Source organism: Gekko japonicus, unplaced genomic scaffold (genome assembly GCF_001447785.1).
Source record: "Gekko japonicus isolate JY-2015 unplaced genomic scaffold, Gekko_japonicus_V1.1 scaffold2305, whole genome shotgun sequence".
NCBI lineage: Eukaryota > Metazoa > Chordata > Lepidosauria > Squamata > Gekkonidae > Gekko > Gekko japonicus.
The window spans coordinates 104327-115094 of NW_015169247.1; the positions used below are offsets into that span (position 1 = coordinate 104327).

Genomic DNA, 10768 nt, shown 5'->3' on the forward strand with positions numbered 1-10768 from the left:
GTGAGCGGATGGGTTTATTTGTGCAAATCCAATATAAAAAACATTTTTAAAAGCAAAAGAGAAAAGACCCTAATACTGAGGGAGGATGGGTACAGCAAATGGATGACTGTTGAAAAGTATTCTCTGTATTTTAGGAACATTTTCGGGATCGTGGAAAAGACCCACACACACACACACACACACACACACACCCTTTTCCAACATGTTTTTCCAGAAAGCTGTGAAAACGTTCGCGGGTTGATTTATGTTGCTCTTTTTCACTCTCTCCCAGTCTGACTGGCCACGTCCCATGATGAGGTCATCCTAGTCACAACATGATTGCGTGTTGCTTGGCTGGGATCATCCACGCGGCCAATTCAGAAGGAAGCAAGAAGGGGTCGTGTCAAAAGAGTGGTTCTGAACACGCAAAGAAAGAGGGGGAAGGTTGTCAGCAAAGAGGACGAACAAAGGCGAATAGTCAGTCAGTTCAAGAGGTTGAAGGGGAAACTTCCCGCTTGGCAAGTAATTATTATTCTTAATCATAATAAGTGGGAGAGTATTTGGCACAGTCCTAAGCAAACGTCCTCTGTCCGCATTTCTGTGGGGAAAAGGAGGAGGTGGAGTACCGAATGGCGGCACAGACAGGGACGCGGGCAACCCACACCCAGGGAGCTTTGTACACAAGGTGCCCTTCTCATTCCAAGCAAGAACTTCAGAAGCGGGATGGCACCGGATCTTCCCTAGGGGTGCCAGCCTCCAGGTGCGGTCTGGGGATCTTCCGGAATTACAGCTCATCTCCAGACTGCAGTTCCCCTGGAGAAAATGGCCGCTTTGGAGAGTGGACTCTGTGGCATTGTGCCTAGGGCTGCTAGGCCCCACACTGGACATGGGGGATCCCCTGTCCCTGCTGCCCCCCACTGCCGATCAGCTGGCCAGTGGAGGGGACATACCAAGAGTAGGAGGGAGGCCCAGGCTACATTGCCAGCAACGTGGCAATGTCACTTCCAGCATGTACCAGAAGTGAGGTCATCATGTCAGCAGGGCTGGCTCACTCACTAGGCGATCGCCTAGAGCGGGATGGCCCTTAGGGGCACCAAACTGCACCCGGCCCCGTACTCTGGGAGTTTCTTGATTATTTGTGTTTTTCATTCTTTCTAAAATGCATTTATTTTTGAAAATTGGTGGGTGCACGGGGGGGGGGGCATAAGGGATCCTAGCCTAGGGTGCAAAATAAGCTGGAGCGATGACTGGGCGAAAGATTTATGCGATCTGAAGAGAAACCAGATGACTGGGTGATGCTCTGGTATTTGGGCAAAAACTCTATGGTAGAAGCCATTTTTTTACCATAGAATCTTGTCCAAATGCCAGAGCATCGCTGGGACATTCCAAGGTGATGATGTCGTCACATCACTGGCGACGTAGCCTGGGCCTCCCTCCTGCACCTGGTCAGTCCCCCCATCCTTCGCCAATTGCCAGGAGGTCCCGGTCCTCCTGAAGCTCCACCCCCCAATTTCCAGGAGTTTCTCAACCTGGAGTTGGTAACCCTACTCCTCCCTGTGCCCTTCTGGTGGCCAGGAGTAACCTGGCAACCCTAATTGCCCCCATGTTGGGATTTGAGGAGAAGATCCATCCGTGAAAGGAACCTATTGGCTGATGGCTGTTGATCTCATTCTGTATTTTAAAATGAATCCATTCTTAAGACATTGTGGGGTAGGATGGCCAAATAAGCACACAAATATCAACGTGGTAACCTAAAAGATAACTAAATTAAAAGATAAAAATAACTAAAAGGAGCTGCGGTGGCTCAAGTGGTTAAGACGCTGAACTGCAGGCTGCGGAAGGTCAGTAGTTCAGCAGTTCGAGACCCGGGTGTTGCATGATGGAGTGAGCTCCCATCTCTAGTTCCAGCTCCAGCCAACCTAGCAGTTTGAAAGCAAGAAATTGCAAGTAGATAAACAGGTACCACTTCGGTGGGAAGGTAACAGCGTTCCGTGCGCCTTGGTGGTTAGTCATGCCGGCCACATGACCACGGAAAACGTCTTCGGACAGCGCTGGCTCTTCGGCTTTGAAACGGAGATGAGCACCGCAACCCTGGAGTCGGACTCGACTGACTTTCGAGCAAGGGAACCTTTACCTTTTAACCTAAAAGATAATCATTCCAAAAGCTGGGCAGCTGTCCTGAAACACAGGGGAAGGGAATGACTGAATGGTGCATTAGCCTTTGATCGACTGATATGAATATCTGTCAATCATGTGAATTTTGAAGTGTAAAGAAACCGGGCTCACACCTGGGGGAATAAGGTTGCCAACACCAGCTTGGGAAATTCCTGGAGGTCCGGGGAAGGAGAGAAATGTAAGGCAACAGAGTCCGCCCTCCAAAGCAGCCAGGGGAAATTATCTCTGGATACTGGTTGTGATTCTGGGAGATCTCCAGGCCCCACCTGGGGGTTGGCAACCCTACCTGCTGTTTCCTCTCTTTTGATAGGTTGTCTGCCCTCACCCATAGCAAGTAAAGTCATCCCATGCAACCGGATGCCTGGATTACTGACAGACCAAACAAGAAAAGGACAAATGTTTATTTTGCATCAGTTCTGTGCTTGGCACCTAGAAACAGAGTTCCCTGTGTAGGGCAAATCTTTATACATTTTCTTTCAATATATATTTTACATACCCATTTATTGCCCTCTAATATTCATAATATTGAGTTCCCCTCCCCCCGCACGCTAGAAACATAAATACATTTATCTACAAACACCTCAAAACAAATCTCTATACTGTAGCTTCTGCATTCCTTTACTTGTCATTCGCAATTTCACACGGCTTTTTATTGCTTAGCTTGTAAGAAGCGTCACTCGCCTGCTTACTTTTAGAAGGCTTGAAGGAAACATAAAGCCAGAAGGGGAAATTATTATTATTATTTTAAAAGGCAGTGATGTCTTAGCTCGGCTGGCAGGGTGAGTTAGGGCTGCTCCTGAGGTGAATGGCGGCCATTTTCCTCATCCTCTGGTGCAGGTATGCAAAATGGCTGGCCTCAGGCCAGGCATTCTCACCACATTTATTGTCTGCCCACTGCTTGACATGAACTCAGTTGGGCAACTTCTTCCCTTACGGGCTGTATATATTCTGAAAACAGCTGGCCCATTGGCATGGCTAACTTTACTTTGCCTAGCAACGGCTTTAAGGCACTGAGGGTACAACTGAACGCCCTGTCCCCTAATGCAGCATTTCCAAAATGGAATCCTACGACTCTCTTCATAGCTGAATAGGTTTAAAGAAGCATTTCACCTGTAGAGGTGAAGGAAAGTTTTGTCTGGTTACTCACCCCTCCCTTTCTCTCATTCATACATACTTCCGTGAGGGGGGGGGGGAATTGACTGTTCTCATGGGGAAGAGCAAAAGAGCTCTTCTTCAAAGGTAAAAATCTCCCCCCCGGAAGAGAAATTTCAGTTCAGGTATAATGTTCTGTTGCTACAGTGGGCGAGAGAAGGCCACAGGATTGGAATTCATTACTGCAGACGGCAAGAGAGGGAACCGCTAGTGACAACACAACGGCCTCTCACGGGCTGTGCGGCTTCGTAAGCCGAGGTCATTATGGCTTGCTCGCATCCGGGAAACACAGAAGGAACTGCGCACACACTGCACTTCCTCTACTGTGAACAGTTCACACCACGCTCAGATGATTATTGCATATGCTATATAGGGGCTCCCCCCCTCCCGTTTATTGCAAATGATGCCATTTTCTCTGTAAAAAAAGAATCCACTGGGACAGAAGCCAGTGAGCCACGCGAGGTAGCGGTGGCGGTCGTGCCCACAGCTCTCGGTCTGGTTCTTTGGGTTATAGCTATAGATGGCTTGCATTTCCGTACATCGCTCGAAGACTAGTCCTGTTTTAACTTGCAAAAGCAACGGGGAAGAGGGTGCCAAGATCAACCATGAGGTTCTCACTCCTCCGGGGACGACACCGAGCACTGGTTAAACCATGTGCACTGGCATTTGTGAAGAAGACCCCGGTACGGCCCCATACTGTCTGTTATCGCAGGCGTTGGCCATTGGTTGGCTGTTGCCCGGAGGACTGCTGATCACGTGCATCCCATGATCCATGCCTGTTGAAAGATACTGCCTCTCTCCAAAAGTCCCATTGGAAGGCGAAGAGCAGAGTAAAGTGCTTTGGGTGGCGGGCAGTTTCTCGGGGCTTCCCGTCAACCTTGGAGAAGCGGGGAAATTGTATCCATACAAGTTGTAAGGATTGTGGAGGGAAAAGGCGTTGTAGGAGCTCTGCTGCATGTGGCCGCCGCTGAACATGTGGGAGGAAGAAGAGGTGGAGGCTGGGTTGCCAGCTTGCATGACATACTGGAACTGAGAGGCTGGGAATGACCCCAGCTGGCCGCCGTAGGCTTCCATCTTGCCGTTGCAAAAAAAAATTCCTGAGATCAAGGATGGAGTCCGCTGAGGCAGGAAGTTTTCAGAAGGCTGAGTGGCAGAGGCAGTGCTGCTTTGGAGCCGGTTGTATCCACTCTCGCTCAGCCCCGGGTAGCTCTGCAGGGTCGCCATGTTGCTTCGGGCGCATGGAGGATAGTCGGAGATATTCAGGTTACAGAGCTGACTCTCCCGGCAGCCGACATTGAAAGTGTTGGGGGCCAAGTGAAAGGCTGGGGGGGAACATGATGGAGAGAGAAGGTGAGAAGATGCAGAGGGCGAGGGAGTCCCAGTGCTGGAGGTTGTCGGGGAAGTGCCCGTGCTGCCCCCTGGAAAAGACAAACAACACTGCTGTTAACAGGTTCCCCAATATACAATGCAAATCCATAGCCCTTTCTCAGTGCATTTGGATCATTTCCCCCTGTATTAGGGTTGCAGAGATGACATGCAGAGTCTTGGGAATGAATGGAATATGGAGTTAAACCACCCTATTTTGCCAAACCAACAGGATATATGGTCTTAAAGTTTATACCTGCTCTCTCCATGGATCTTAAGTTGAGACTTATTCAGAAAAAAAATGATGTTTAGGATACACTGGGCATCACAGTGACTCTTTAGGAAAGAAATGAGTAAACTGTTTAATTGTTGGCGTTGTAACTTGTAGCTCGCAGGATGCTTCCCTTAAACATATACAATGTAAACGGATACCTTGTTTTCATAAAATCTTGCACTTATCTACTTGTTTCCTAGAGCCAGTTTGGTGTAGTGGTCAAGTGTGTGGACTCTAATCTGGGAGAACCGGGTTTGATTCCCCACTCCTTCACTTGCATCTGCTGGATGACCTTGGGCAAGCCGTAGTTCTGATAAGAGCTGTCCTTGAAAAAGAGCATTTTCTGTCAAGAGCTCTCTCAGCCCCGCCTACCTCACAGGGTGTCTGTTGTGGGGAGGGGAAGGGAAAGGAGTTTTGTAAGCCACTCTGAGACACTTTTGGGTGTGAAGGGCAGGGTATAAATCCAATCTCTTCTCTTCTTCTTCTATTTATTAGTTTTAATATTTCTCCTCAAATCTTCAAAATTGTCTACAGTTATGCAGAAATAGTTATTGTTTGTTGATACAATGTTTTTTGTTTTACCACTTCAGTAGTTCCAAACAGTTCCAAATTTCTCACTTAAGTCCAAGATATGTTTATTACATATATACTGAAATGATACTCTGATCTGTACTGAGCAATGTATTGTGATTCATTTAGCACGCTATAACTCTGTACATACTTTATGAATATACTCATGATGTTATTGTAACAACACATGTTAATTGTTACTTGATAAAAATAAAAAATAATAATAATTTTAAAAAACATACGTTGGTCATGTCCAGTCATTTGGTTTTTCTGGGAAGACATTATTGCTCATATCATTTTTATTAAAATGTTCATTGATTTTTGAGGAAGCTTATGTACTTTCAAACTGATCTACTCGACTCTTGGAGGCTATTACAACAATGGAAAGATAAACGCCCACCTCTGGTAAATCAATGCTAGGTTGGCAGGAGCTGGAACTAGAGACGGGAGCTCACTCCGTCATGCGGCACCTGGGTCTCGAACTGCTGAACTACCGACCTTCCACAGCCTGCAGTTCAGTGTCTTAACCACTTGAGCCACCGCAGCTCCTATTTAACATGGTAGTGACCTACAAAAAGAGCCCTGTAAGACTCAGGATGTAAGGAAGGATTTGGGTACCCTTTCTTGGAAAGAGCAGTTGGTTGCCCCAAGGACAGCAACAAGTTTAGGGAGGAGTAAAGAGTATGCGGTGGCTCAAGTGGTTAAGATGCTGAACTGCAGGCTGTGGAAAGTCAGTAGTTCAGCAGTTCGAGACCCGAGTTGCCGCATGACGAGTGAGCTCCCGTCTCTAGTTCCAGCTCCTGCCAACCTAGCAGTTCGAAAGCAAGAAATTGCAAGTAGATAAATAGGTACCACTTCCATGGGAAGGTAACAGCATTTCATGCAACTTGGTGTTTAGTCATGCCGGCCACATGACCACGGAAACGTCTTCGGACAGTGCTGGCTCTTCGGCTTTGAAACGGAGATGAGCACCACAACCCTAAAGTTGGATTCGACTGACTTTCAAGCAAGGGAACCTTTACCTTTACCTAAAGAGTATGGGACTTTGAATGGGGGGCAGGGGGACGAGACAGTGTTCTCCATTGTTGGTGATATAATATAGCATGGAACACAGGGGACACATAGCATAGTTATATGCACATATTCTTTACAACTGGCTTGTGGCCCATGCCTATAGCGTTGCCACCCTCCAGATGGACATTTCCCACTATTACAACTGATCTCCAGATGACCAAGATCAGTTCCCCTGGAGAAATTGGCTGCTTTGGACGGTGGCCTCTGTGGCATTAGACCCTGCTGAGGTCCCCTCCCCTCCCCAGGCTCCACCCCCCCAAATCTCCAGGGATTTCCCAACCCAGAGCAAGCAACCCTAGCACATTAATAATTCTCCATTACATTGAAACCATGGTGCGTGTGTGTGCGTGTGTGTTGGTAGATTGGTTTGTTGGGATTAAATTGTGTCAGCAGCGAGACATTGCTGAATGTCTTAGTTTCGGGGCTGGTTTTTGGAGTCATGGCTGCAGGGAGCGAGGACGCAGAGATGGGGGGAATTGTTCGGTCCGAATATTTTGCAGGTGATGACGGCCGATGGAAGCCAGGGATGGAAAGCCAAATAGTGAGCCGGGGGAACCCGAAATGTCACTGCGTTTAACCAAGTCTCTCCAAGCACACAGCGTTCTCTTCCAAAGGTGCTTCCATTTACCCGAGAGCTTCCCAGGCTTGTTTCTGGTTAGTCTTTCTGGTTAAAAAAAAAAAAAGTTTAAAAAATGAAGTGTTGGGCCTGGAAGAAACAAAATCAGGACAGGCAGGCTCGGACGTGTTCTGCCGGGAACACCCGAACAGTGTTTCAGAAATGCTCAAAAAGCCTGTTAGGATGATCGCATCCCACTTAAGTCCCTCCCCTCCCCAAACCCCACCCACTGTAAGCCCCATCCTCCAAATCTCCAGGTATTTCCCAACCTGGAGCTGGCAACACGGCTTAAAGATTATTCTCTGCTCCCAGCTGGAGAGCCAAGAGTGCATGGAATGGGGACTTCTGCAACCGGAATGAAGCCCAGAAGGAACCAGCCATGTTAGTCTGGAGTGGCAGAATAAAAGAGGCACCCAGTGGCACCTTAAAGACTGATGAAATCTGCGCTGACACCCGCTTTTAGGGTTGCCAAGTCCATCTTCCACCCCCAGCGGGGGACTTTGGGGGCGTTTCTGGAGGGGGCGGGGCATCCCTGACGTGATGATGTCATGTTGGGGACATCCGCCACCCCCCCACCTGCCCGTGCGCTGGATCTCCAGAAACGGCAGTTCCCTGCACTTAAAGGAGCCTGTGTTTCCCTTTTAAATGCAGGAGCCGGCGTTTCCCCTTTAAGAGCAGCCGCGTTTCCCTTTTAAGAGCACGAAGCTGGCATTTCCCTGCAAGCTTGCGGAGATCCGGCTTGGGAGGAAACACGGGTTCCACACACTTAAAAGGGAGAGAGATGGGTGGCTGTGGGTGTTGGGGGTGGGGCTTCCCCCAAATCGGGGGACCCCTGGCAACCCTACCCGCTTTCGGCAACCAGAGCTCAGTTCGGCAGATACACAGGAGTTCAATTCTATCAGGCCAATTTATATACACAACAAAAAGGGGGAGGGTGTTACAAAGAAGAAGAGGAGGAGGAGGAAGATGACGACGACGACGACGACATTGGATTTATACCCCACCCTTCACTACCTGAAGGAGTCTCAGAGCGGCTTACAATCTCCTTTCCCTTCCCCTCCCCACAAAGACACCCTGTGAGGTAGGTGAAGCCGAGAGAGCTCTTGAGAGAACAGCTCTGAGACAACTTGTGACTGACCCAAGGTCACACCAGCAGGTGCAAGTGGAGGCATGGGGAATCAAATCCAGTTCTCCCAGATTAGAGTCCGTGCTCCTCACCACTACACCAAACTGGATCTTCTCTTGAAGTGGCCTTTCTTTGTTTTATCCACCAATTCAGGTGGCCAGGCTAGATATGGTAAGGCAGGGGGCGCCTTATTCTGAATTCTAGAAAAAAACAAGCAATAGAAGAATCACTCGAGATGGATATTGTTACACTGTCCGTGCACAGTAAAGTTTTTCAGTCTCTCACCACTCTCTGCCCATCCCCGGAAAGCCAAGAAAGCGCATTGCTTCCTCCGAAGCTTCTCGGACCCCATTAAACCCAGCAGGTGCAACACCATGCAACCCTCAATGGAAAAGGAGTCAGCCCTGGTCACAAAAGCCATGGCTTGTGCTTATCGATTCCTTCCAGGCTGACATTCCTGAGGTGATTACTGCTGGAATGCTGAGTATTGGGCTTGGGAGTTGCTGGAATGCCGGGCCCTACATCCTGTACAACCGTCCTCCATGGAATTTTCCACTCCTTGATCACAGAAGGTCACAGCTCAGAGCTACTCAACACGCAACCTATTCTAACTGCCTCTTCTGCTGTGGGAATTATGAAACGCTTGCGGAACGCCTATCATTATGATGAGTGGGAATGTGTGTGCAAAGAAGGACCGCAACATAGCATCAAAGAATCATAGAGTTGGAAGGGACCTCCAGGATCATCTAGTCCAACCCCCATCACAATGCAGAAAATTCACAAATACCTCCCCCTCCACACCCCCAGTGACCGCTGTTCCACACCCAGAAGTTGGCAAAAAAACCCTCCAGGATCTCTGGCCAAACTGGCCTGGAGAAAAATTGCTTCCTGACCCCAAAGTGGCAATCAGCATTTCCCTGGGCGTGCAAGAAAGGGCCACAAGAACTAAGCACTGATGCAACCCTTCCTGCAGCCTCCCTCTCATGATCTGCCCAAGTTCACAGAATCCACATTGCTGTCAGATGGCCATCTCGCCTCTGCTAAAAACCTCCAGAGAAGGAGAGCCCACCCCTTTCCGTGGAAGCCTGTTCCACTGAGGGTCAGGAAGTTCTTCCTAATGTTTAGCCGAAAACTCTTCTGATTTCATTTCAACCGGTTGGTTCTGGTCCGACCTTCTGGGGCAACAGAAAACAACTCCACACCATCCTCTGTACAACAACCCGTCATGCACTTGAAGTACCCTGCATCACCTTTTTCTCCTGCCAAAAGAGTATACGGCACATGTTCACATAGGAGGAAATGGAAAAGGGGTGCTCTTGATAAACATCACTGGGGCACAGGATTCAACCTGCTCTTGGTCTGTGGCAGCAGGCAAGGTCTCCCCTGCCAACTATGCCCCAGGAGGAAGGCTCCATCACAGCTGATCTCAGACCTTAGGACATCTCTCGCAACAGCAGGAGGGTAGACATACGTTGGCCCTTGTTAGTACTTGTTAGTAGGCCACCATGAATCCTGAGGTAGCTGCGCAGAGGCGGGCAATGGCAAACCATCACTGTTCTTCTCTTGCCTTGAAAACCCTGTGGGCTGCTGCGACTGGACAACATTTTCCACCACCACCAGGAGGGGAATTACAGAAGCTTCCCTCTCCCCACAACAGGAGGAGGCTGGGGGATTAAAACAGCCCTGGAGAATGCCAAGAGGCCCCTGCAATGCCGGCAGCAATGTCAGGCCCAGGGCACAGTGACAATGACAGTGGTGAGCAGTGTTCCCTCTAAGTCGAGTTAGTGTGAGCTAGCTCACAGTATTTTAGCCTCCGGCTCACACATTTTTGTCTTAGCTCAGAGAAGACGGCTCCGGAGTAAACAAATTCATGCAGTAGCCAAATCGCTCGCTCACAACTTTAATGTTGGTAGCTCACCAAGTAGACTTTTTGCTCACAAGACTCCATGGTTTAGAGGGAACATTGCCGGTGAGCCTCTGTCTTTCCTTCCACAGCCCAGGTCCAAGCCGAGCGGACTCTGTCGTGCTGCCACTTGTCTCTGCTTACTCTTGGGCACCAGGGCAGACAGGTCGCCAACTCTAGATTGTGGAAATCCCTGGCAATTTGGGGGTAGGGTTGACAGGACCGTCGGAAAAGCCGGCAGGGGGGGGGGGTGGGGGACATTCTGGGGACATGAAGCAGTGTTGCGCGGTGTGCCTGTGTCACTGAAAGTGACATTGCATGACATGCCTACATCACCCGGATGTGACGTAGGCACGTCGGTGTCATGGAGGGCGACGCTCTGGTTTTGGGGGCAAAACTCTATGGCAAAACCAGCCTCAAACCATAGACTTTTGCCCCAAAACCAGACTGTTGTTCCTAACTTGGGAATGGCAACCCTGTTTGGGGATGATATATGGAAGGGTGGAGTTTGGGGAGAGGAGAGCGCTCAGCAGG

The 10768-nt window shown here is 49.3% G+C and overlaps 1 protein-coding gene across 1 annotated transcript in view; it reads right to left on the bottom strand.

Moving 5' to 3' along the window:
- Positions 1-2400: 2400 nt before the first annotated feature.
- Positions 2401-10768, bottom strand: part of TBX15 (T-box 15) — a 162755-nt gene continuing 154387 nt past the window's right edge. Inside the window, exon 13 of the mRNA XM_015416481.1 lies at positions 2401-4724. Within this exon, the coding sequence (XP_015271967.1) occupies positions 3952-4724 (773 nt within the window). The 3' untranslated portion in view covers positions 2401-3951. The remainder of the gene's footprint in view (positions 4725-10768) is intronic.